This window comes from Leptonotus elevatus, chromosome 20, assembly GCF_054856555.1.
Source record: "Leptonotus elevatus isolate MCC_2025b chromosome 20, RoL_Lele_1.0, whole genome shotgun sequence".
Classification (NCBI taxonomy): Eukaryota; Metazoa; Chordata; class Actinopteri; order Syngnathiformes; family Syngnathidae; genus Leptonotus; species Leptonotus elevatus.
In genome coordinates, this window is record NC_141258.1 from 5,200,741 (window position 1) to 5,227,347 (window position 26,607).

Consider the following 26,607-nt stretch of genomic DNA (forward strand, 5'->3'; position numbering starts at 1 on the left):
ACGTGATTAGCGCCGACACATGGCAACAGTCGTTAGCTAAGGTAAAAATCTCATCTTAATTCCTGCGTCGATTGGGAAGATCCTGCTTCTCTTTATTATTATTATTATTATATTTTTTTTTTTACGCATCTTGAATTTTATCTTGAAACCTTTACATCCTGAAAGCGTAGCAGCTGAGCTGAGTAGCAGGTGGTAACTTGGCAATCGAGTTAACTAGATAGCCACTAGACTAGTGGCTATTAATGTTAGCATTGGACTCTTCCACCACAAAGACATAAGAAAAAGAAAAACATTTTTGTTGCTGGCTGAACTGAGATAGTGAGGTCGTGAGTTTTGTGGAAGTTTCACACAGTATGCTCTTGCATGTTTTTTTGTGTGCAAAAGTTGAGACATTTTTTCCATTCAGTACTACTACTTTTGTTTTGGAATTTGAGGCACTATAATACTTGTGCAAAGATTAGTACACAGGCATACATAAGAATGTCTTCATAATACTTTTTTTTATTTTAAATTTTGATTAGTAGTATAATCAAGAAGAATACCAAAAACAGGACCAGGAAAAGGCTAGGCAATATGCGAGTCTCCGTATAGCGGAGAGCTGTCTAAATGTGTCATGAGTGCTTTTTTTTTTTTTTTGCTAAGAAAATCTCTGGCAGGGTGGACCTTCCGGCTCCACCTTTCATCAGGGTTGTTATGGAGCTGTCACGGTTAGGGTGACAGCACACAATGTAACAGACCCCCTGCCCCCCCACACACACTTCCCAACATGTTAGACGGGATGTATTTGGAGACCATAAAGGCAAAAGGGCAGAAGTAAATGAGTTGTTCTCAGGCCTTGCCATGCGCTTTTTGACAGGTTTCACAGCTAAAGGAACTGTTTGATTGTTGCACAGAGAAAACTTGCTTTAAAATGGGCACTGATGCTGCTGTTGGTGGACATCCTGGGTAGGAAAAGACCCCGGCGGGGGCTTCTATGGATTGTCAGTTGGAGATTTTTTTTTTCTTGCAAATTACAATAAAAAGATTCCAGCTGTCTTAATAGCATATCGGTGACATGTCTTGGTCAAAATATTGTAAAGTGCAAATGTTATAGCTCACGTTTAACACTAATTGTTTAGTCATGGTAAAATGTGCGTGTTTTGAGGGGACGGTGCTGTCTTATGCAAATTAACCATTGCTCAGCCCGCCGACTTGCACATTTGGGCCAATAGAAGTTTTGTTACCACAATGAATAGGGCAGTACAGGAACAGGCTCAATCCGTCCGAGAAACATGAAAAACAATGACCTAATAGAGTAGCTACTTGCTAAAAAGTGCCCAGAGATCAAAGATAAGAAGTGAAGATGCGAGGAAATATGTAAATAACTAATAACTGCCCGTTATTAGAAGCTCATGATGGTGTTCTGTCACTTTACTTGCTTTGTAATTTGTAATTTGCGAGATTGTGCTTCCAAGCCACTGCTCAAAATGACGTAACTTCGCCTAGCGTAGCTGGCAAGTCATTGGTAAAGAAGAGTGCACGGGCAGTGTAATGTGAACTGGACTAATTGTGATGTCACAATCCATCAAAATTCAGAACAGCTTCGTCACAGATTTATTTTTTAAAAATACACACCGAACAAAAGAGTTAACAAAAGATAGCCAAACACAGGTACTTTAAAAGTTAACATTTTGAATCCAAATATACAATCGACGGTCCCATGGATTCATGAAAAGTTTAACTAAAGTTCAAGGCTTTATAGAGAAAACTCACTGAAGGATCGGTCCCCTCAACAAAACAATGTCCAGCCTCTTCTGTGGCCGAGAAGGATATTTGTCACTTTGCGATATGTTGTTTTGTCTTTCTCTGCGCGGGTACTCGAGCTGTCGGGCAAGGCAGTTTTTCTGAAAAGTGGACGTTGAGGGGCCATAAAACCTGTCTGCGGTTATATATGAACCCGAGTCTAATCAGACAGGCTTATTTACGCCGGGACACATGTTTCCTTGAAAACGCCATCTTTCCCGAGCCAAGTGCCGCTGGTCCGCACACAGATCTTTGTGACAAACTAAGAGAGAAAGCCAAGCGGGAGGGGGGGTTAAAGAGGATTCACCCATCATTTTATTAGGATACGCTTTCTTTACGGATAAGTGGATTAGACACTCCAGCTGTTCAATTACCCAAGCGCTCGTAAAAAAAGCTGAAGTTGCGTCTCCCGAGTGAGATATTGTCACGCCGGCTGTGTAGCCATAATGGTAAGATTTAGGATCCGCCGCTCCTCTGTGACAAGAGTCTCAGCTGAGAGATCCTCTCCGTCACCAGATATTGCGCTCCCCAGCCGCTCATTAAAGATGGGAACCATTAGTTTGGGCACGGCTCGCTTCTCACCGCTGCCGCTTCATCTACCTTCACAGCCCCCTGGAAGTAAATAAACATAAATGAGCTCAAGAACGGGCAGACGGCACCTGGGCCAAACCTGTGAAGGATTTTACTTTGGCTGTGTGGTTCATTACTTTCTTAATCTGTTTCATCATATCTCGAGTTAGACTGCTAAGTGGTTGGGTTCAATTTATTGAAGTCCACATGATGAACTGGGACCATTTTCCCTTCTTCTACCCCATCAGGAGGGCTATTAGCTGAAATCCTTAAATGATCTTCACATTTTCTTGGATTAGGTTTCAGAGTTGATTGAAATCATCGGGGTACAATGACTTGACTGAACACTCTAAAAATAGTTGTCAAAAGTAGCCCAATAATGGATAAAAAAAAATGGACTGATCCAATTTGACCCAATTTTCTTGGTTGTTTTATACAAAATGGCCCATTTTTTTACACAGATTTGGGTCAACTTTCTATGTTGTTTTATACAAAATTACTTTTTTTTGGGGGGGGGGGGGGCAAAACAACCAAGAAAGTTCGGTCAAATTAACCCAAGTAGAGGATCTGGCCCAACTTAATTGATTGTTTTATGCAAAAAAAACAACTTTTTTTTGTTTTTCTTTTTTGGTGCAAAATAACCCAAAAAATTGGGTCAAATCGACCCAAGTAGGAAATCGGTCCATTTTTGACCCATAGTTGCGTTTATATCTGACCCAACTGTTTTTAGAGTGAACCCGACTGAACTGTCGTTCAGTTGAGGCATTCGTCAACTAGGTTTAATGAAATGCAGACAGTCAGCAAATGGTTTTCAGCGAGCAACTGTTGCAGATATAACAGCCGATCCAAAATGTCGAGCATTTGGTGCGGTATCCGCCTGAATTTCCAGACCTCGGAGAGTAGTAACTGGCAGCTGCGGACTCAAGGGGGCCCTCTTTTTTTTTTGTCACGTCTACCTCCTCTAGCTCCTCAGGGGCGACGATATGAGGACAAATGGCCTCTCGGGATCGAGTATTTGCTGAAGCGCACCTCTTTGACTCTCCTCAGTCAACCCCCCATTCGGAAACGCCAACACTCACGCCATCTCGCATCTGGAAAAGCGGCTCGGACCAACTCGTATGCATGCATGCAAACTCATGCCTTTTTATTTACCCCGTGACAAGCGCCGCTATTAGCTGCCTGGTGGCGCTTTTCACTTGTCAACCCTGATAAGACGTCCCTTCGCAAGCCATGGCCAGCGCATGAATTTCTCGCTGTTACCCGAGACGGGTTCTGCGAGGAGCGCGGCACTCCTAATGAATTCATTCCATCGAACTTTTTTTCTACGCACTGTCGCCTCGCATCCGCTCACGGGGGCCGGCGGTCGGGTTAACGCTTGTTACTCTGATGCAAAGAGAGCATTTATGCGACTGCCTCTTCGTGGTGCTTTTGTGGATGATTGACTCTGTCAGGGATGAGTGCCCGGCGTAACCGTTTACCTTGTCAGAACGACACTTGTGTCTGACCTCTTGCAACTAATCTTTACTTTCGTCGGACCTCTCGTAACTGATTGAAGTGATGCTCAGTCCGTCAATAAAAGTGATTATGACGATAGTTGTTTTTTTTTGTACTTGTTGACTCGACACCTTGGCCCGCTCGCTTTCTCGTCCACACTTTTCAGTCAGTAACCTCTCTCTCCGGAGCCACTTATATTAGCTCAGGTCTGTTTGATGAGAGCCGGGGCAAGGCATAACGTGTCGCAGGACCGAGGGGGGCATAAATCATTCCCAAGAGCGGCGGCCGTGGCAGGCCGGAACGTCGCATCCACCGGCCGAGATTTACACCGCGCAGCAAAATATGGCCGCCGCAATCTGGATCCTCTTCCACCGGGTTATCTTAAAATTGGTTATTGATCCACCAATCACAGAATGAATCATTGGGGTGCCAACTAGTTGCTACATTTACAGTAGCACGGCTCGTCTTACGTCAGCGATGGATTGTTGTTTAGGGGCAAAAAAATACTGCACTTTCAGGGAGTGAGTCATGGAAAAAGTCTGCTTTGAGATGAATGGATGTCATATTGTCATCCGGAGGCTCATTAGAACAAATCCCAAACAGCTGCAAATGCTGACAGCCAACTGAAGAGTTTGAAGTTGTCGAACATTGCAGGTGTTCTCAACATATTGTGATTGAGTCGTTTTGATCGTTTTATTCGCAGACATGGAAAAGCTGTTATTTCAATGACTATGATGCTGAATTGTATGTTTTTCATTACACTGCAAAGAGAGCCTGTCAGTAAAATCTGCGTTTTTCCTCATGAAGTGCTATTTTTTTCATGGTCGCATATCATTTAATGGGGCTTCACTTCTTGCCCAATTAGACTTGAAGATGGTTTGTAAATGCAGCTTCTGCGCTGGGAGTGCTCCCCCCCCCCCCCCCGCCCCCCCGCCCCATAAATGCCAGGGCGGCTATTATCAGAATTCCTTTGTGAGTGAAAACAGACATTCTAATAATATAGGCTCGGCTCTAATTGAATGATTGTGACAATGGCGGCGGCACTTTCTTTGAATTTTCTCCTAAATGTCAATATTGGAGAAAAAAGACAAAAAGGACATTTTGGGAGGCAAAATGTCAGGAGCCATATCATTGTTGTTGAACCCTCTGAATTGGATGGTTCTGGATATTTTTAATATTATTCCCAAATGGTATTATGCATTTTTTTCAAAGTCTTGTGAATTTCAAGATATTTTATTCACCAATGTTGTCTTTATTTTGTACAACCTCTTTATGGGGTTGAAGTGCAGCCCTTTTGCTGGATGCAAACAAGTCTGCAAGGTGCCTTTTGAGTCAATAGCGGCATGTAAGACTCGCCTGCGCTTATTGGCGTTGAGGGTCTCCAGGTGGGCATCCGCCATTGATCCAGATGTCAACTTGCCACTCCCCTGTTGTCGCCGTTAGCGTTGGCTGCAGATGACTTGGGTTGATGCTCTGTCGATAAACTCGAAGGTGCACAGCCGGCGTTTGAGCGGCGAGGTGATAGGAACAGTATGTTTATCCCTCAGGTCACGACGTTCAATGCGTGATTTGTCCATGACTAAAAGTGGAAGTAGACCCAAACCGAATATCGACTGCAGAAATCATTCAAGTACCCTTCTTGATGCCTTCTTTTGGAGATTTTCTGGCAAGAACAGACAAGAAGACTTGCCCCCCCACAGACGACTTTATTTTGCACCCTCAAAGAAGGACACGTTATTGCCTTTTCGAAAGGCACTGGGAAATAGACGGATGAATGCTTATTAAGTGTAAGATCGAGTCATTTGTCCTCTGCGAAATGGATTGCCGTCCAAATCCATCTTCTAAGCATTGGACTGTACGTTGTGTGAAGTCTCTCATATGAGCATGCAAATCAGTTTGCTGGATGGTGGCAGTGCGGTGAATAATTGTGTACTTTTATGCAAATCCACTTTCAACCAGCTTGTTATTTTGTGTTTGTTTTATTGGTTGAGCACTGATGCAGTGATAAAACACAGCATGAGCTATGATAATAACAATTAACACGCTGAGTTGTTTAATTAATAGGATGTGATTATGGAAATGAATGATGTGTACGACTCCAAAGTCAGTTGGACCTCTCCGTAGAAGCTGGGCAAGGCATTAAATATTTTGAGAGTCTTAACCAAGAGTGCGCACGGCAGACAAGCACACAAAAATTCATGACAAAAAAAAAAACATTTAATCATTTTATTTTTCTTCTATGACTAAAATATTCGTATATGATATTTCTCATTTTAATTACATAATATTCAAGAAAATACTCTAACTCCTCACCTATCACTGCACATTCATCACTGACGTATGTTACAATATAATATGTATATTTTATTACTCCGTCTATACGCAAGCCATTATTACAGCAATGCAAAACCGTACATTCTTTAGTTTTCAATCATCACTCATCAACAACACATGTAACACTCCAATAGACATATGTTTACTTAGTACAGCTGAAATATAGTATTAAATAGATTCTGCATCTCTTAAGGCATTTTTTTTTTCCTGCATACTCTTACAATAATATATTTTGTCACACATTATGAGCTTTGGACATATAAAACTACAGGTCCTCTATAGGAATAAACAATCATGCCTTTGTTTTTCTCGATTGGTGTAATAAATCTACATTGTATGCACAGAAACAATGCAAATTAAATGTGTACAAGTGTATGACGTAGACAGGATGACAACACTGCTACATGTGTCGTGACAGTTAAACAATTTAACAATTAAATCACATTACATTAAACTCCAATCAGAACTATCTATAACAATTGAAAATATTACTCTGATAATTACAACTATCAAAAAATTGCATGTGATCTCTTGCTGAATAAATATTACAATGTGATAAATTGCACATATACCCTCACGGCACGGTTATATTATTGCACATTGACCCAACTTTACAACAACTAGCTCTAGAAAAATAACTTATTTTCTGTACACATGAACACAGTGGTTTGCCTCATTCACCACACACAGTACCGTATGTCTTGCGTCAAAGTATTATTATTGCTATAATCAAGAACACACCAACATACACAATTTAAGACTCCACACTGACAGTCGTTTATATCCTGTCAGCTAAATTTGACAGGAAAGCACATCTGCACGCAGCATCTTTGGCAACTTTAGTATCAGCAGCATCACATCTTACGCAGAACTGAACTCCGTCATATTTAATAGAGCACGAAAGAGCTTTCGACAGAACGGAACACGCTAAATTTAAATGTAAATGTAGCATGTTTCCTGCTATACGCTCTATAATATATCAATATATCAATGACGGGCTGTGCATTTGATGCCTTTAAAAGGCAGAGATGGCCGCCGCTGCTGCATATAAACCATGACTTATGCTAATACTGTATCTGTACAATTCATCGGTATAACTCAAGTCACTCATTCTGACAGGAGAACATGGCTTTGGTTTCCTAAATGCTGCCAACTGGTTTCTCTGCCCAGTCAAGCAGTTAAAGTAATCACATAACGTCACATGATGATGTTCAAGCCTTGCATTTTGAGGGGAAATAAACTACATTGCACAGACAACCAAGACCCATCTCATGTTTTTTTTTTGTTTTTTTAACATTGGTTGAGTGGGACGAGAGCTATGTCCCCGATCTGTGGGGTTTGCTACCACCCTGGCGGCCGTCCGCCATCTTGGTCGCAGCACCGGTGCGGCAAGCGTCGCAAAGGTCCCTGATTTCCAGCAGGCCCTCGTTCAGCGCTTTGACAAAAACAGCCGAACTGGTTTGTGTGCTCTCCCAGAAACTGGACACGCAGAAGACAATGTGGTCCGGTTGTGGGTTGTAGCAGGCACCATAGCCGTTGGGCACCACTGGACCGTAACAACAGAACATTTCTACCGTGGTCGGGACCTGAAGACCACAGGAGACGAGATGGACAACTGAAGCACTTCCTATCATGAATACTGGATTTTCAATAATCAAATTTCTTGGATCTGAAGCGATAACCATACCTGACTCGTAGACAGGATGAATTGGTTACTAGCCAGATAGGTTTCATCACAAAAGATCTCTGGACGCTCCATATTGAGTTCCTTGGCGCTCTTCAGTAGTCCCAGGAGGTGATTGTCTATTGCCATTCCTGTAATAGCCTTAACACATTTTGACGTTTTAAATCAAGGGGTAGTCTTTAGTATCAATCTGGAAAACAATATTTATTTTTTGTGGCGTCAATCAATGAGGGATTGTTCGGAATCAGCCACTCAATGCCTCCCCCCTGAATTCCAAACACAGCCTGTGATTCATTTGGCAACTAGTAATCGTTAGCTGATGCATTGTTTCACTTACTGCAATTGTATAATTTGTCTGGGCATTTATTGCGTCCCTCAGTCGTTTCATTTTTTCAGTTTCCTGTAACAAAATCACAGGTAGGTTATCATGTCATTGTTGTAATGGAAATCTGCAGGGATCATCTGTTCCCGTGCGTTGGCTGTGTTGCAACTGTTACGAGAGTGCCGGATGAAGGAACATCTGGAGGTAAACTGCGAGAAAAAAATGGCTCACTGTGTAAGTGGACCTCTCATCCGTCATGGACTTGACAAAAGCCAAAGCTTCAACAGTGGCGGAGCGAATGTTATCCACCCGGCCGTCACGGAAACGCCTGATGGAGGCACTCTCGTACGTGGAAACCAGCTTCCCGTTGCACCTGTGCACAAGATGAGTGGCGTCAACACAACATCGTCGTCACAGTGGTCATTAATTCTGAAGTTGAATTCTTTACTTGAAAAAGGCAAGCTGTAGGGCCACTTGTACAAATGCGTCCGGGCTCATTTTTTGCTTCTTGATCAATTCTTTTCCATAACATTTGAATGTGAAAACGTCCATGTCCAGATTATTCACTAGCCTGGAGGGAAACCACAAGACGCAACGGTATAATACCTGCCCCACTGGAAAAAAAGCATCCTTGATGGTTCACCTCTGAAGTCGCTCTCTGGAGTCTACAATGAATCCCTGGATTTGAGCGTTACATTTCCATAAGAGTCTTCTTGGGGCCGCAAGCTTTCGACTACTTGCCGGTTTCACAGCCTCTAATGTGGTCCTCGCTCTGTTCAGAAGAACAAAACCTTTATTTATATTCAAGATTCGATGTGGTCTTTCTCTGCACCAACTTACATGTGCTTTGTCAAATACTCCGAACATTGCACCAGAACAACACCCTCAAACGCGGAATGCTCGCACACCACTCCGCATATTCCGTCCAGTCCTACAACAAACTAAGATTGAGAGCAATTTAGCTTATCATCCAAACTATATTTACAGACAGCGAATGTGTCATTGGCCTTACCTGCATTGATTTGTCATACCAGCGATTTGCGCCGTTCTTTTCCCACCCACCACCGTGGAGCATCAGCAGGGCGCGGTTGGTATCTGTGGGCTTCGTCCCACTGGCCTCATCCAGGCATAGCACACACAGGCAGGTCTCGATCAGGGCCAGAGAGTCCTTGTTGGTTTGATCTAGAAGAGAGACATAGTTGTTAGCACTTAGCACGTGCTTGAATTTTCTTTAAAAACGTTTGATATTTGCACCTTTTGCGAGAATATCTCGGGCTCGCGCCCATTCTGTTCGGCCATCGGATGTCAGGATGCCGAAAGGAGGACATTTCTCTTCAGCGTTTCCTGCCATCGACATGATTTTCTCCAATTGGGATAAGATCTCGGTCTCATTGAGTGACTTGCTGTTGGTGACTACGTCCAATGCGAAAAGCTGTAACGAGAAAAGTAGACACCAGAAATTAAGCATTTCTTAACGAACCCAGTTTGTTGTTCCGTGTTTGCTGAAGGTGCAACGTACCGCAAATCTGTCTCCTGCGCTATATTTAGGTAATGATGCGACTCAAGGAAGCTCTCAGACAAAGTGGCAGATTTAATCAGTTGTAATTCAGTTAACTGACGATATCTCCGAGGGGATGGGCCCTCGTGTGCTGCAGATTGATGCTTGTCAGAAACATAGCCAGATAAAATGCCTGACTCTGCTCTACCTGATTTAAGATCCCAACACTTTATTCTGAAGAGACATTTGGGCTTAACCCAAACTGTCAAAGCACTCCAGCAGTACAAGCGACTTTAATTTGGGTGGAAAACTGGCTGACTTGGTACAATTTTTTTTGAGAATGAAGCAAGGAATTGCACTCTTAAATCACCTGCCTACCCCCAAGTGGGGATCGAAACTTTCTTAATAGCTCACATTTAACACGAGGAGCAACGTTGAGGGTGTAATTCATTAATTAGCTCTTTAGCCAATCATTGTGCTGTTAGTTTTGAAAGATCATTCTCAATCATTCGAACTCCCATGCAGGGGATCCGTTGGTCTGTTGTCTCGCCCGTGTTCCTGTGCATGCGCATCGATTGCAATTCAACGGTCACACAGTTTGTCTCACTCATACTGGCGCCGCGAATGTTAGCGACCTGACCTGGTTCTTGCACGCCACGATGATGTGCTCCGATGCCGCGGAGGCTGCGTTCACGCGGACCTTGAGCGTGTCTGTCTTCAGGCCCGGGTAGCGGTATGAGGTAAACAGGCGGGAGTACTGCTCCATGCACAGAGGGGTCCCGGCCAGCTGGCCTCGGGCGAACTCCACTGGGAGCGCTCGCCTGCGAGACATGGAGCAGGCGAGCACACGTGTTGATGCTTGCTTCATAATTTCATCATGGCTTGCGTTGATGAGGTTTTGGGGGACTTACGCGTCAATGAGGGCCTTGTACTCCAACACACCTCTAATAAGACGGGCAGCGTATCTGAAACGAGTCCCAATTAGAAAGTTAAGGCTTTTGCTGAAGGCACAGAACGTCTTCTGACCAGCAATCATGATGGGGGTGCACTCCCGCCTCTTTAAGGACCGGTGGTAATCACATTAGTGGACATTACCGGGCTGGAGAGGGGAAAGCTCGCAATGTGCGCATCTGTGTTTATGCGAGTGGGCGACGTAGGCAACGAGGGGAAACACTGAGGCCTGTCAGCCGTTATCCTGCGAGTCATTCGTCTTGTGCGTTATTACGTTCTGAAAGCAGATCAATGCAAAGGGGGCGTCCGCTGAGCACCACACCCCTAAATGAGGCCTGACTAGCGGTCTCGACGGGGAGCTTAGCCTTGTCACTCCCAATTAAATAAGTATCTGTGGTAGTGGATCATAGCAGCTGCTTGTGGTGCTCTGGAAATATTCAGTTAGTGCATCAAAGCTGTCAAAAGCTAATGGCGATTTGGCAATGATGTTTTCCATTTCCTGTGGTTTGAATCCACACTTACGCCGATGTCATTTTGGAACTTAAGTGTCAAATAGACCGAGTTGATTAAAGAAGCATGTCTGCCGTGGTGCTGCCGCAGCCCGGGAGGCCCCGAGGGGGCCCTGGGTGGCTGTGCTTGCCTAGTCGGGCCGAGGTCGATGACTCCCCTCTTTGGTGGAGGTTCTCATGCATGCTAGATCCACCACACCAGCATCTACTGAAATTCAAACACAATTTGCTTCTCCCACTTTAGTCTTTCCTCTGGTCGCTTGAGGTCTCCCTAATCTGTTGGATTTTAGATGTTTCTGGAGTTGGTGAAATATTCTGGTTTTGTAACTCTGTGGGTGGTAGGTGGTGGATTTCACTTTGTTTCATCTTTCTTTCCTTTGATCCTTCCTCTGGTCTAAGAAAAGAAGCAAGTCTCGTGTACTAAACTAAAGACTTTGTAAGAACATCAAGGGAAAATGCGAGTTATGTTCTCCATCCAAGTGTCCCTGATATATTTGATTTTTTTTTAAGATGGAAAGGCAGGTCAGCTTTCCTTCGTAACTCACTTCTTGAGTATTCAAATGTGGCCATAATCTGCGCCAGTAGCCCAGAATTTTTTGCTCACGGGTAGCGCTCTGGTTCGGTCCCCACTCCTCCACACCGTTAAAAACTAAATAAAAAATAAAGACGATTGCGGGAGTAAAAAAAGGTTGGCCTTAGAACGTTATGTCATTACCTATTCATTTGTCAAGTAAAATTTAAGAGGCATACGGTAAAATAGTAAACCTTGAGTATTATTTACATATTTCAAGGCCGGGCCGAGTGTCCTCATTTTTTCATCAAAAAAATCAAAATACGGTCGCCCTATTGAAACAATACCTTGAGATTTAAACGACACTGCCCTATAGTAACCCCGACTATAACTGCAGGTCATAAACATTCTGTGTGGATGTTTTCAAAGTCGTTTTATGTTAACAAAAAGTGGAAACAAAACTGCACCGCCCACCTGAGTGCATCCTTGTGATCTTTAAACGTCTGCTTTGGAAACACCATGGCGGGACTGGAGTTGACCGGTAGGGCCAACTTGTTGCACAGATACATGTCCTCTAGCCAGTAGTCGTACACCTGGATGATTTGTGTAAAAAAAAAAAAAAATGTGAAAAAAAGTGATTTTTGACTCGAGGGATTATGTTCAGAGTGGAAGTATGAGTGCAGTCGAGTAAAAACCCCATTTAGTGCATTTCTGCTGGATGTGAAAGGAGCGTGGGTGCGGCCCAGCCGGAGTGGGCGCTGTGATGGATCTCACCGAGCTGACCGAGTTGCAACCTGTCACCCAGAGTCTCTTAAGAGATATCGAGGCAGCAACAACAAATAGAGCCTCGAATAAATCTTATTTACTTGTCCTTTTTCAGGCTCATTACATGAATCTATCATTTTAGGTAATAAATAGGGAACATGTTCGGCTAATTGATGCAAAATGGCCCCTGGCTAATTCGCTAAATCGATAGATTCAATACAGATGGCTGCCGCTAAGGACTAAAGCAAAGTTGAACGCAACGCTTTAGGAGATGCTTAAATACTAGCGGTGCGATTTGAGTCAATCTGTGTCTTTGACTCATTTTTCAGATGAATTGTTAACTGTTTCGTGTCTTTTTCAGGACCGAAAAGTCAAGCATCCAAGGGTTCAACAGCAGCTCATTTAAGGATAACGCGCCACTGACAAGTCATTGTACCCCTAAAGGTCTAATGTTCATTTTTTTCCCCAAGCGTGTCCATTTTACTGTCACTGTTATTCATCTTAATCCTCCTCTTAATGTCACCACTATCCTGTCGCCATTATAGAAACCATTAATAAAATATAAAAAACGAAATATGACATGTACTTCTTGTGGAGCAGTTCACCATTAATATTTACACTATATGATAGCTTGACCCCAAAAAATGAATACACATCATTCTCATGCTACAGATGCTTGCTTCTCACCAACCTGAGGACGGAAAAATGATGTCATTGAGGACCATCTTGGGAAGACAAATTTGAAATCTGTTAGGTAAAAAATGGAAGTCAGCCCCCCCCCCCAAAAAAAAACTGTGATGATAATATGTTGTATGTGCCCCTCTATCTAAATATTAATTAATATTACATTAGTGGAATATGAGATAAACGGAAAAAAATCCACCTGTTTTTATCCATCTCAGGGACGGCCATTTTGCCACTTTGCTGTCGACTCCAAATGACATCACAGTTGCTCAAGACTCAGGTCATGACCAATCACGGCTCGGCTTGTGAAAATCACATGAGCAAACTCAGAACAGGTGAGCCCTGATTGCTCGTTACCTAAGCTTTGACCAACTATGATGTCATTTGGAGTCGACAGGAATTGGCTAAAGAGCCGCCCACTGTTGTCTCCTAAAATGTCACCTTTTTTAAAGCATACTATTCACCCCTAATAAGTGAACATCCAGCAGCTGTAATATGGACATTTTGATACGGCATCATTAAAAAAAAAAGATGATTCTTTACATTGTGATATCCACATTTTGTCCCACCCCTCATTTATACCCAGTTTTCCATCTTGTCTCTCCTCTCCAGAAGCTTCTTCTGCAGAACCTCGCCGCCGCCGCCGGGCGCTCCGAACTTCTCCACGATGGCCTGGGTTTTGCGGAACTGCTCGTCCTTCACCAGATGCCGTACGCACTTCAGGTAGGTGTCCAGGGTTTGCTTCAGCGGGGGCACGGGAACCTTGGGCAATCCCTGACATAATCATACGGGGAAAAAGAGCCACCAGTTCGATTACAGCAGAACAGCTGTGAAATGTCATCACCCCCTCATTGCCTCCTTCCAGTGATTGTTCATTAGTGAGATGGATGAAAGAGAGGTGCGTTTTACGCGTTAATTATTAGACAGTTAATAATTGATTGTTAATGCTTCAAGGCCGATTAGGCGATAAACTCCCAACACCCTTTGGGGAATACTGTATATACGAATATAGTCTTCTTTGAAAAAAAACGGTTATATGCAAATGAATGATCTTTTCTGTCTGATGTTTGATCATTTGCATGCGGTTGCCGTGGGCGACCAGCTGTTAGGGCTGACCCATGCATTGGATCTAACGCTCAAGGTATTGTCATAAATTGGTCTTCTTCTTTTTCTGCTTTTTAACAACACAACCAACTAGAGATGTCCCGATCACATTTATTTTTTGCTTTTTTTTTTTTATTAATCTGACGATATCGAGACTCGATCCAACCTCTCGGCAATGCATTATGAAGAAAAAATGAGCACATCCAAATTGTTTTAAATAGCTTTGTCTTTTTTTAAAAATTATTATTCTGAACAATGTTAGCCCAACATAACTTCAAAAGGTTCCAATTAAGTAAATCAAATATTTTTTTCTTGACTTTAAAAATGGAATAATTCAAAACTCATTTATTTTTCAATTAGCTGAAAAATCACGTGATTGGCCCACATTTCCGATCAAATAATTGGATGGGGACAACTTGTTGGTTATTTTTACACTTGCATTCTCCAATAAGATCAATACAAGAATTTTGCCTTTCTAAAGATAATAATGCGTAGTTATGTGGTTTTAGTGTACTTTTTTGTTGTTGTAATTTTTTTAATTACCTTATTTAGCTATCTAATTCTATTAAATATATTAATTTAAAATATATTTTAATTTGGATTTTATTGAGCCGCAGCACACATGGGAAAAATCTCAAATGTCACAAAAAGTGAATTAATAGTTTAATTATGTACTTTCTTCTGTCTAATGAAAGAACATTTTAATTATCCTGCCCTGTCCCTATACATTATTAGTTGTTCGTAATCACTGCATTAGACAGTCCAAGTACTGTACACTTAATATTTGTAAGATAGACTGCAGGAGCTGTTCCGGGTGCTGAAGTTGCAGCAGCATGCTACATGTAAAACTTACACATGTATTAAAAATAAAATATATAGTGTCAAAAAGAAGTATACCTCCGGAGATGCTGCGGCCACGTCTCTCTCCAAACGAGACATCTTTTCCGTCAGGAGCAGTCGGGGCAAACGCGGGGACGGGCGGCTGCACGGAGCATGCAAAGGCAAAAGAAAGTAACGTCAAGAATGATACATACACATTTCATAATGTAATTTTCTGCATACAATAACAATCTGATTTGACTTTGCTTGTATTTTTATGAACAGTGGGATTTCATTTTGATCCATTTTTAAGTGCGGCTTTTATTTTCTTGCGACAAATGTGCATTACCATCCACTTGCATTCATTTCGAGCATCGGTGGGAAACCTATGGATCGTGGGTCATAAATGGCCTATAATAGCATTTGATCCAGCCAGACATGCATCATTAAAAATGGCACTTCCTAAAACTGATAGGCTGCATATGATTCATTATTTTAATAATAAAAAAAGTTACCATACCTGTTCAAGGGAGGCTCAGCGAGACCCCCGCGTTCACATCGCCGTATCCCATATTAAGACAAGTCCCCTGCTTGGAAGAGGAGGACGACAAGGAGGGGGGCGGAGGGGGGGTTGGTGGACCCGGGCTGCTCCTCTATACTCGTCCTCATGCACACTAGCCGTGTGACAGTCCACGTGGAAAGGCGGCCGTGCAAAAAGATGCCAAAGGAAGGTGTTGAGAAGGACTGTACCTATACCCTCCCTCCACCCGCCACCCTCCAACCCGGAGGCATCAAACTCCTCCCATCAAAATCTATTCGTGAGGGAGATTATCTAACTAACCCCCACCATCCCAACTCGTCCCCCTCCCCAACAATCACGGTTAAATTATTATATAAATCAGAGACAGCTGCACACTTTTGCCTGTGCATAAAAAGCAAGCAAAACTACACGGAAAAGTTTTTTTTAATGATTTCTTGTGCACGCCTGCCTCTCATTTAAAAGGGCTTGGCCGCCATGAAAAAGGAACGCATTGGCATCATTCATTTAGGCTCATGTGCCAAAAAGCAGTTGGGTTAGAAATAATCCAGTTATGGGTCAAAACTGCTACTTGGGTCAATTTTACTTTTTTTTTTTTCATATATATTTTTTGTTTTTGTTTAAAGCAATGAAAACACCTGAAATATGATTTTTGTTTGTACAAAAATTGGTTCAAATTGACCCGATCCTTTTTGACCAATTGTTGGGTTATTTTTGACTCAACTTTTTTTTAAAGTGATCTATGCTTATCATGCAATTCTAGAAACTATAATGCAGTCCCAGATAACTTAATAATATATATTTTCCCTAATACATTTTTGATATCCAGCTAACAATTTTGATTTTAAACCCTCCCATGCATCAATAAGAAACAAATCCACATCTCACAGATCCAAACAGATTTATTAAAACCACAGTCAATAAATGAACACACAGGATTTATTTGTCATAAGGAGATCTGACGTCTTGACAAAATGCTCCGTACTGACAGACGCGCTCACTCACACACACACTTGAGCTTATTTTTTTGTGTACTTTTTTTTTTTACATTGTGCATCTTGTTTTATCCACATATGTACAAATCCAGTTGTGCTGATACATTTAATTCCCAACGACAAGAAAAGAGATTGTGGCAGGCCCTCTTGTTATATAAAATAAAATATCACCAACAATATACTAAAATCTGACCCTTTTTTTAAGTAAAAACAAAAAGACTAAAAAATATATAGTCTAATTTTTTTGTGCTAGTGGATGTGTGCTTTTTATATTTGGTCCCACATTTATCTACACTTTTTTGTTTTACACTTATCAAACTCACAATGAAATTACAACCAAGAAAGAAAAAAAAAGTCACACTCACACAATCGTAATTTTGGTGATTGGGTGTTTTATATTGCACATAACTTGGAATTCGACAGTGAGATCCACACGGAGGGGGGCAGAAGGGGGGGGCGTCTCATGAATCTCGCCCGCCTCAAGTGAACTCTGCGCCGGACGACTCCTCGGACTGCGAGCGCTGCGCCTTGAAGGCGTCGAAGCCGTTCTCGTCCACCGGCAGGCAGTTGCCCGCCGAGCTGTAGCCCTTCTTCTTCTTCTTCTTCTTCTTGGCCCGCCTCTCCTCCATGCGGATGGTGTCGTACAGCCCCTGCGGAGCCTCCTCCAGCAGGTTGTCCCTCTCCGAGTAGGACGGCCTCATTTGGCACACGTTGCGCAGCAGCAGCAGCGCGGGCGCGTACAGGACGTTGACCAGCCCCATGCCCAGGTTGAGCTGCACGAAGCCCATGTTGTGCACGATCTGCCCCGCCACCACCGGCCCCATGGCGTACGCCACCGAGTAGGAGATGTCCGCGATGGCGTACACGCTGCCGTAGACGGACACGTGGCGCACGTCCACCAGGAAGGCGAGCGTGGGCAGCAGCGCCGTGTCCACCAGCGCGATGCCGAAGCAGATGCCGCACAGCGGGGCGATGAGCTCCCCGAAGGTCTTGCACGCCGGCACCGTGCACGAGCTGGCGCCGATGATGACCATGCCCAGCGCGCCGTAGAACCACTGCAGGTTGGGGTGACGCGCCGCCAGCTTGACGGTGATGTACACGCCGAAGACGTGCGGGAAGAAGGCGGGCAGCCACGTCAGGCCCATCTGCCACTGCGTGGAGTGCATGGTGCTCTCCATCCAGTTGGCGATGGTGGGCTCCAGGAAGGCCAGCGGGATGTTGCACACCGTCAGCGCGCCGGCCACCACCGCGATGTACGGGTCGATCATGAGCCGGTAGATGGGGGTGCCCACCGGCATGTTCTCTCGAGTCCTGTTGGAGAAGGGCCGGATGACGGTGAGGACGAGGAAACCGTCCACCAGGCACACGAAGGCGAGCACCAGGAAGGGCACCCGCTTCCCGGCGAACTCGTAGAGGATCCCGCCGAAGGGAGGCGCCACCAGGCTGCCGAAGGAGATGAAGGCCAGCGCGATGCCGAGCGCCCGGGTGCGCTCGGCCTCCTCCGTGTACTTGTCGGCGATCATGGCCAAGCCGGACGTGTCCGCGAAGGCCGAGCCCAGACCCTGCAAACTTCTGGCGGCGAACAGCGTGGCGTAGTTCTCCCCGAAGGCGAAAATGCACGTGGAGAGAAACATGATGGTGAGCCCGATGAGCAACGGGATGTCATACCCGACCCGGTCGATGAAAGTGCCGCTCAGCGGGTTGACCAGCAGCTGCAGGATGGCTTTGGACGCGAACAGAACTCCGATTTGCACATCCAAGTTGTTGCTTTTATCCGGACCGGCGGCTGTGCCGTTGCCGTACGCGCTGGCGTTTGGGTGCAGCACGACGTGGACGTGCTCCGACTGCTCGTTCTCCAGGTCGGCCAGGTAGTCCGGGATGATGGGCACGATGACCATGTAAAGCATGTTGTCCAGCAGCAGCGCCACGCACACGATCACCAGGATGATGCGCCGCTGCTGGTGCGGGTCCTGCATGGCGGTGCCCAGCTGCTTGGTGCGCGCGCCCATCTCGGACAGCTTGACCGCGGCCGACCTGGCCAGCCCGGACGGTCCGACGTCAGCGTTCATGATAATGTGCTTCTTCTTCTTCTATCTTCTTCTTCTTCTTCTTCTTCTTCTCCTCGTCGAGTCAAATTGTGCGGAATTCTCTCATCGGCGCGCTACCCTGAGCTCTTCGCCCGTGCGTAAAAGGAGAGCAAATTTACGCACACCCCTCGGCTCCCTTCATGCTTCTCGGTGCTGCTTGCTGGCGCCGCCGACGACGCGCAGAGTCTTCCATCCTCACCTGTGGCACACTTTTGCGCTCGGCTCAAGACAGCATCAGTGCTGCCTCCGTGGCCATTGGCGCGCATTAAGCCGCTATTTTTGGTGCCTTTTTTGTCCCCCTCCCCGCCCTCCTCCTCCTTGCACAGGGATGTGACATCAGCATCAGAAAACCTGCGCAGAGTGGATCCCTCCAACACTTTGCATCTTTTATGCTAATTTGCCACGCTGGCTTCACGCACTTCAACCAATGGGAGCCGCCATGGGAGAAATCAACACCGTCGCCCTGCAAGATAAAATCTTTTTTTTAAGTTGCTTAACTTCAGTGATGACTAAACCCGTCTGCAGTATTCTTGTGTTAAAAAATGTGAAACTCGTGAAATAAAAGTAAAAAAAACGAACTGAATTGTACAATTCAAGACCCGGTTTGATGGCATAACATTTGTTCGAGTACAAGGGAATATTGGCATATATAGTGAAACCTTCACTCACCATAAAATGGTTTATTGCCTCGAGATGCCACTAGATGGTGCCAAAGTGTTTTTTTGTTGTTGATTTGAAGCAGCAATTAGGTGAGTTTTTCAGCAGAATAGATTACCTTCCAAAATTCTGAAATGTGCAAATTGTGAATCCCAAACCACAAATAGAGGTAGTTTATTTATATGAACTTGTGCTCGAACTGGTTCACGTTCCTCCACTTTGCTCATGGCCTTGTTTTTTTGGTCATTTTTCAGTTTTTGTCGACTTAGCCTCTTTTATTCGTGTATTATATCAAATCGTCATTTAAAAAAAAAAGCAGCAAAACTATTTCTAATTAAAAAAAAAAGTTTTTCAATGTAGAACGTAAAATCAAAAAGTCATCACAAAAATAATGCTGTATGCTACCAGTCCAAACTTTCGTTCAATAGCAACTTTCAAGGACTGACTTTTCAAATCCTATCCTGGTAAAGTTGAACTTTTGTCCACTGACGACACCTTGTGGTAGAAATGGGAGACGCACACAAATACAATTTCTTTTGATTGCCTCAACATGTACTTCGGTTGCATATGATTAAAATTTGGTAAACCGACATATCATTGGATAATTTTGAGGAAAAGCGGGGGAAATTACATGAGCTTACCACATTTTTTTAAAATAGGAATACTGTGTATATTTTCTGCCCCATAATTGAGCAATGTTGTTTGTAAAGGTCGGATTTTTGGATCTGTAAGTGTACCTAATATTGTGGCCGAAGTGTTCATGTAGCATAAAAAAAAAGATCGTTTTGTTTTTCTCACGTTCATCATTTATCATCTGCACTGTTTTGCACTTATAGTTGTCATTTATGTTGTAATGTATAGTTGCTAATTATTTTAGTCCAGTAGAGAGCAGCAAAGACCTTAAATCGAAATACTGTGTACGGCCCAAAACGGTGCATGACTTTTCGGGAAGCCAATAAGAGTCAAAAACAATATGTTGTTAAAAAAACAAAAATACAGTGATATATTGTAACAAGCAAAATCATTTACAATTTTAACCATCGTTTTTTTGTGTTTTTCTTTTTTACATTTAAAAGTTTACCTTCTTTGCTAACCGATCCTACAATAAGCACGGATTTACTTGTACAATCTCAATTTGACCCCCCCTGCACCCTACAAAAAAAAATTATACATTTATTCCAAACAGTCTATAAACTTGTATATGTGTTGCCAGGTCAATTCAATCTGCCCAGGGTCTTCAGAATCAGTAGTACTGATGTAACTATAATCAATGGGACTGTTTGTTCAACTAATCAGATTTCATATTTGTCCTCACAGGGGACGAGCTGATTGGTTGGTCAGGGAAAAAGTCGGTAAAGCCAACTTCGACTTGCGAAATATATTTGTAGCAATCGCCACACATTTAATAATCAGTATTTCAATTGTAATGTATTTAAATGTTGACGATAAATATTAAACTGCGTGAAATGATGGACGATGATGTGCTGCAGTTGCCTTCAAATCCATCTTAAGGAGCGATCATGTTGAAGAAAAAGCATTTTTTTGGTTTTTAGAATTGTGACATATCTCCGGGACCAAATCGAACATGAACGTGTTTATTCGATGATTTGATGCGGAACATTAACAAAGCAATGTGGGAGGATTAGGACAATCCAAGGGAAGAGGCGCAAAATAATCTAATGACAGCGGGCCCTGCACGTGTTATGAGCCGTGCTGAGGTGACACTAAAAGGATCTGTGCAACATCACCCACCCCAGGGGGGAACGTTTTAATGAATATTCCAGACGACACGCTCCCATCACAAACCTCTGACGCATGTGAACGTTTAATCCCGTTGTTGCCGCAATCATTTTCCAAATGGTTTCAAGTAAAGTCCCCACGATGACTCGCGGCAGCAGCAGCAGTATTGCGTAATCTCTTCGGCCAACTGATCCAACCTGCAGACGCTGACGTCATTTGACCTTTGACTTTTCCCCCTTGTAGCTGCTTTAGTGTACAAGACTACGTAGTAGCAGTTATTTAAATGTTTATAATTACTGTAACATCCTCAGTATGCTAATTCGTGTTAGCCCAGCTATGGTGTTCCGCACTATATGTTAGCATTAAGCTAGCTGACATTAATTCATTTACTCTTTATGTGTTGTTACTTTGCGTGTAAAAGTACTGCTAGTTTGAAGGTATACAATTAGGGCTGCATTTATGCTAATTTTTGTTAGTCCTTCTTTGGTGTTTTGCCTCACGTTAGGATTAAACTCGTGGCTTTTGTTAGTCCTTCTTCAGCGTACGCATTCGCAGTCGTACTCGACGTGTTTGCAGCCTGGCTATATCCGTCCATTACAAGATGTCCTCCTTTGATTCCTATTAACACTCTTACGTAGCGCTGCTTCCAACTCAAGCTCGGGACCGAATTGGATCACTAGTCCAGCCGCTCACTTTGTGAAAGTTTTCCAAGAATGCCACATGCTAATCTCTCCACGCACTCGGTCACCTGTATGAGGATTATATTAGCGCTAGTTTAACATTCGAAATCTGTTTTGCAACCTTTTCTTCAACACGATCGCTCTTTAAGATGGATTTGAAGGCAACTGCAGCTATAGGAATAAACACTCATTGGCCACTTCATTAGGTACACTGGTGTTTCCCAACCGCCGCTCCCACCGTCGACGCTACGGCTTTCGGTCCCGCAGGTTAGTGTGACGACCGGCTTGCGTCTCCTGGCTGTTTATTTCTGGCGCAAGTTCATTAAGCAGATCAGGGGCGGTGCGTTTAGGGACCTCTCATTTGTGAAAGCAAAAATAATTAAATAAATACATCACACTCTTGTATGTCGTAGTTATGATTCAATCATTACAAAGACTCCATACCAGATACCATTTTATGTATTTATTTATGGATTAACATGTCTGACAACACAGTTAGTGTACAAAAGTATTAGGACACTTACAGGAAGGCTGTGGCCATATACAATTTTTAATGACAGAATCATGGAAACTGTTGTCTTACCAGCATGACAGTAGTTGGGTCGTTTTTAACTGCTAAGCCTTTTGCTTAATGTGTCCGGATGAATTTGTAGAATTTCAAGCGGCTTAATCGTTCGTAATCACCTTGATTTTTGTATGAAAAAAAAAACACTGGTACCTTAAATGGACATTTTGCAACCGCTGAAAAAGTCATCAATAATCTGTCCAAATACTTTTATCCATAAAACTTGAGGTCCTCTGACAAGCCTTGAGGCATTTTCACATTCATATAAAGAAATACCTTGCAGTGAAATATAATGAAAACTGTACACACAGTTCCAAAAAAAGGTCAACCTTTCCATCTATTTTGACTTTGGCTTCTTCAGATCCGGCTCGGCGATCTTCTGCCCGGTGAGGAAGTACCAAACGCCTCCGCGGTAGAACTCGTTGCCAAAGGAATAGAGCAGCGCGTTGAAGATGGGGTTGGTCTTTGCTACCACCGGAAGCACCTTGAAAGGAAGAAAGCACAACCCAGACAGCTCGGAAAGCTCCCACGTGACATTTTAGGACTCGTTTTGCTCACCATTCGTAGCTTCGGAGATATAACTTTGACGTTTTGGAAGCAGGCGTAGATGCACATGAGGACGTAAGGGCCCCAGCACATTAGCATCGCTCTCAATGGCAAATTGGTGTTGAACTGAAAAAACAAAGGAGTCCGAATTTGAGTTTACTGTAATATCATTCGCTCCCGGCTGTTTTACTGGATTTTGATTTTGCAAGGCCCACAGAATACTGTGTTCTATTGCTATAAAAACATAGAACCTACCAAAAGAAATATTAGAGTCTCTCCTTTCATCAGAAAAAAACGTTTATTTGTATCCGTTTCCGTTTTGCAGCAATTAGCTTAGCTAAGTTTCATCAATATTCACGTTCCTGGTGAAAACACTGACAAAAAGAGCTTGTTGCAACATGGGCCCTGGCTGATCTCTTATACTCAGCTGCCACCTGCTAGCCATTATTTGTCATAACTACCATTGCTTTAAGCGACCTCTTCAGGTCAGAAGCTGCATCAAAGCCTTCTGTTTGCTCTTGCATAAAAAAAAAATAATAATTTTTAAATAAATAAATAAATAAATTTTTGGGAGTGAAGGACAAAGTATTAAAAAACTTGTTTTACACGTTTTTGGGGTTTGAATGAGTTCAATTGGTTTCTAGGTGCGCTTACCCGGTGGTAATGGACCTTCTTGAACTGTTTGTTAATGGCGCTGTAGCATGACAGCATGGTGAGCATCGGGAAGGTCAAGTAGAGCAGCACCAGGGTGAGCATGAAGGTGATAAAGTCCCTAAAAAAAATAAAAATAAAATCACTTCCTCTTGTTAACATTCTCTGTTGTTTTAGTTTTGCTCTGTATCTGTCGTACCTGTCTCCTCTGGTGTAGTCCAGCGTGCAGCAGGTCCTCATGGGCTCAAAGTCATACACGCCCCAGCCCATGAGCGGGACCGCAGCCCAGAAGATGGACAGGATCCAGATGATGACGCTCATCACAATGGCCGTGCTCCAGAAGAGCTTTTGTCCTGCGTGGTGACACAGCAGCACAAAAATGTCCGTCCGCCTTTGTCAAGGTAACTTCAATAGCATGTTTGGTTACCTAAAGGAGTACATTTCATACTAGAAATCAATCGAGATACTCCCCTAAAAAAAAAAAAAAAGCGCTACTGGCATAATCTTTGTTTCAGCTCTTGAGTTGGATCTCATCGGATTGCTTTAATGCTGATGTGTTCATCTTCCAAAATGAACTCACTGGTGCAGTACTGGTGATATCGGTCCCAGGCAATGGTCGCCATGAAGCTGATGGACGCCAGGACGGCGATCATGCCCTGGAAGCCGTGAAAGGCGCATCCGCTCTGGCCAAAAGGCCAATGTCTACAAACGGCGAGGGGGGACAAAGGTACACATGAGGCATTCATCCAAAAGTATGAGTACGATCTGGAAAAAAGTCAGGAAATGCACATCATTTATTATTTTTATTTTCTCTTCTAAGCTTCTTAAAGACTTTATGAGTGATTTTCCTAAGTGCAGACTCCAAGTAGTAGTATTGGAACACTTCATTTTATCAGCTTAAGTGATTGGATCACATTGTTTGTCTTTCTCGCGGCAGGATTTTACACACAATCTTGCTTTCACTGGAATATAAAAGAAACCCATTAAATATGAACCTCATCTGGTTTAAACAGTATATTATTATCAATACATATAGTTGTATTAAGTTTTGATGGATCCTCAATATGATTTTTTCCCGGTTACCAATAGCTATAGCTTAGTGATATGATACTTGTAGTACGTGAAGGAATCATGAAAAAAAAATTGTGATACAATCAAACATTTTAAAATGGATTTCATGTATTTGTTTGTCAGATGTGCTTTACATACAGGACATACAGCATAACTGTACATTTGTTTACAAGTTTATACATTTCATATTTAACTTTTGAATCCATTGCATGTCATCTTTATTAACTTTGTGTTTTAAATATGTATTTAAAGCGAATCCAGAGGTTTGTTTCTAAATACATTATAGGTCTAGCCTACATGTTTTAACAATAAATGATAAACGGGAAAAGATATGAGAACTACACAGTATGGAATTATGGAGATATACACTATTTTTCACTAAAATTTTCTGATTATGTTATTATTATCATTGCTAAAATTTACCCAGTAATGCACTTGCAGATACATTTTCCACACTCACAGCGGTTTGAGAGCAGAGACATGGACTTGATTTCCCCCCCAATTTGAAGGCCCATTTTCCATACTTAGAAGGCCCATTTTCCATACTTAGAATTTTTTTATCATTCTAATTTGGCAGTATTGTTAAGAACACAGTTGAAATGGGCATTTATTTTTTAATTATATAGGACTTCTAGGTACTTTTTTTAATCGTTTGAGTGCAAAAAAGTGTACTTGAATTATCTCTTTTTTTAATTTTTTTTTTAAAATAAAATACAGTTAGTTTATGCTTAATGTTACAGTGACTAGAAATAAGAGAAAAAAAAATTCTCATCTCATTTTGTATGTTTACATTATATATATTACATTATGGTGGTACTATAAGTAGAAGTAAAAAAATATATATATATTCATTTATTTTTGAGGTGTTTCTTGTCCAAAAAAAAAAACTAGTACATAAGATGTTTTTAAATGGTTCGATAAGGAGCTTCCGGTGAGCGTCCGGTGTTACCGGACCGGAGGTAGCTGGCGTAGGCTGCCGTGATCCCGTTCACGTTGAGGCTCATGTCGGCCAGCGCCAAGTTGAAGATCAGGTAGTTGCTGGGGGTCCTCAGCTCCTTGACGCGCAGGAAGGAGGCGACTGTGACGCCGTTGAGGAGGAACCCGAGGACGCCTGCAGGTGGACGGAGGGCCAGTCTTAAGAATAATAACCCACAACAACGTTCGTGCTCCTCGTTTCTACTTACCGCCGATAAAAAGCGCCGAGCCGAACATGAACATGTCGAAGTCGGCGAAGCCTTCAGGTAGCGTATACGCCGCCATGTTGTTGACCGAAAGACCACAACAACTTGTGGACTTTTTCCCCACTGAACTTTTTTTTTTTTTTTTACGTTTCCCTTCTCACACGAAGAGTAAACAGAACCTTTCCTTCTACGTCCTCGCCCCACAAAGTGAAGCTTTGTGTTGCCCTCCTGTCACATGAAGGGGAGGGCGGAAAAAAACTGAACAATGAGCTTAAGATTTGTAACTCAGTGCTGCTGCAATCCCCCCAAGAATGTCCTAACAAGAACCCTTTGCTCTCATTTAGTAAGAAATGTGGGGGGGTCTTCATTTTTCATGAGTTCAAATGCTCCCTCGATAGATGCGAGAAGACAAAATGGACAATATGAGCTTGTAATAAATATAAAATGCAGGCATGGTGCTTGACTGGGGCGAGGGGGAGCTATAGCCCTGTTAAAGATCTGTATAGCCCCTCCGGCATTTTATTTTGGTATACTAATATATATTTATAAAAAATGTCGATCAAGGGTGGCTGAGAAAATATATAATATATATATATAAAATATATTTTTAAATGATCAAACAGATACAGATTTCTGACAGAGCCATAGCACCCCGTAGCACAGGTGTAACACCGTTTCTGCTATGGCTTCCTCCCAAATCCTAACAAACAAACAAAAAAAACATGTATGCAAATTGATTAAAGAATCAAAAGTGCCCATCGGTCGGAATGTAAGTGTGACTACACCCCTGCTTCTCACACAAAGTAAACCGGGGTTAGGCTCCAGCTCCCCCGTGGCCCTAATGAGGACAAACACTCTAGAAACTGGAT

The 26,607-nt window shown here is 43.0% G+C and overlaps 4 protein-coding genes across 4 annotated transcripts in view; 1 reads left to right on the top strand and 3 right to left on the bottom strand.

Moving 5' to 3' along the window:
* The window catches only part of lrit1b (leucine-rich repeat, immunoglobulin-like and transmembrane domains 1b), a 33,974-nt gene that overhangs the window by 2,928 nt on the left and 4,439 nt on the right, over positions 1-26,607 (top strand). Inside the window, exons 2-6 of the mRNA XM_086063645.1 lie at positions 12,782-12,864; positions 13,093-13,174; positions 13,717-13,827; positions 22,651-23,887; positions 24,002-24,213. The gene's annotated coding sequence lies outside the window, so the exon portion shown is untranslated. The remainder of the gene's footprint in view (positions 1-12,781; positions 12,865-13,092; positions 13,175-13,716; positions 13,828-22,650; positions 23,888-24,001; positions 24,214-26,607) is intronic.
* chatb (choline O-acetyltransferase b) lies at positions 6,059-15,752 on the bottom strand. Its single transcript, XM_086063646.1, has 15 exons — positions 15,548-15,752; positions 15,106-15,190; positions 13,687-13,878; positions 12,130-12,248; positions 10,596-10,649; positions 10,325-10,505; positions 9,441-9,618; positions 9,199-9,368; positions 9,027-9,127; positions 8,830-8,958; positions 8,635-8,757; positions 8,418-8,559; positions 8,202-8,264; positions 7,868-8,005; positions 6,059-7,766 (listed from the first exon to the last, which is right to left on the bottom strand). The coding sequence occupies exons 2-15, from the start codon at positions 15,145-15,147 to the stop codon at positions 7,497-7,499; spliced, it is 1,902 nt and encodes a 633-aa protein (XP_085919772.1). The 5' UTR covers positions 15,148-15,190; positions 15,548-15,752; the 3' UTR covers positions 6,059-7,496.
* slc18a3b (solute carrier family 18 member 3b) lies at positions 16,450-18,959 on the bottom strand. Its single transcript, XM_086063648.1, has one exon. The coding sequence runs from the start codon at positions 18,627-18,629 to the stop codon at positions 17,040-17,042; it is 1,590 nt and encodes a 529-aa protein (XP_085919774.1). The 5' UTR covers positions 18,630-18,959; the 3' UTR covers positions 16,450-17,039.
* rgrb (retinal G protein coupled receptor b) lies at positions 22,173-25,981 on the bottom strand. Its single transcript, XM_086063649.1, has 7 exons — positions 25,742-25,981; positions 25,512-25,668; positions 24,067-24,188; positions 23,686-23,839; positions 23,490-23,607; positions 22,848-22,961; positions 22,173-22,773 (listed from the first exon to the last, which is right to left on the bottom strand). The coding sequence occupies exons 1-7, from the start codon at positions 25,815-25,817 to the stop codon at positions 22,627-22,629; spliced, it is 888 nt and encodes a 295-aa protein (XP_085919775.1). The 5' UTR covers positions 25,818-25,981; the 3' UTR covers positions 22,173-22,626.

What these genes read in the sequence shown, in the direction of transcription:
- chatb (XM_086063646.1), bottom strand. Translation starts at nt 15,147, where the DNA reads ATGTCTCGTTTGGAGAGAGACGTGGCCGCAGCATCTCCGGAG. An exon ending in GATCACAAGGATGCACTCAG is followed by an intron (nt 10,650 to 12,129) that starts GTGGGCGGTGCA and finishes GACTCGTTTCAG; the next exon opens with ATACGCTGCCCGTCTTATTA. An exon ending in ATGAGAGGTCCACTTACACA is followed by an intron (nt 8,265 to 8,417) that starts GTGAGCCATTTT and finishes ATTTTGTTACAG; the next exon opens with GAAACTGAAAAAATGAAACG.
- slc18a3b (XM_086063648.1), bottom strand. Translation starts at nt 18,629, where the DNA reads ATGAACGCTGACGTCGGACCGTCCGGGCTGGCCAGGTCGGCCGCGGTC.
- rgrb (XM_086063649.1), bottom strand. Translation starts at nt 25,817, where the DNA reads ATGGCGGCGTATACGCTACCTGAAGGCTTCGCCGACTTCGACATGTTC. An exon ending in GCCTACGCCAGCTACCTCCG is followed by an intron (nt 24,189 to 25,511) that starts GTCCGGTAACAC and finishes CGCCGTTTGTAG; the next exon opens with ACATTGGCCTTTTGGCCAGA. An exon ending in ATATCACCAGTACTGCACCA is followed by an intron (nt 23,840 to 24,066) that starts GTGAGTTCATTT and finishes GTCACCACGCAG; the next exon opens with GACAAAAGCTCTTCTGGAGC.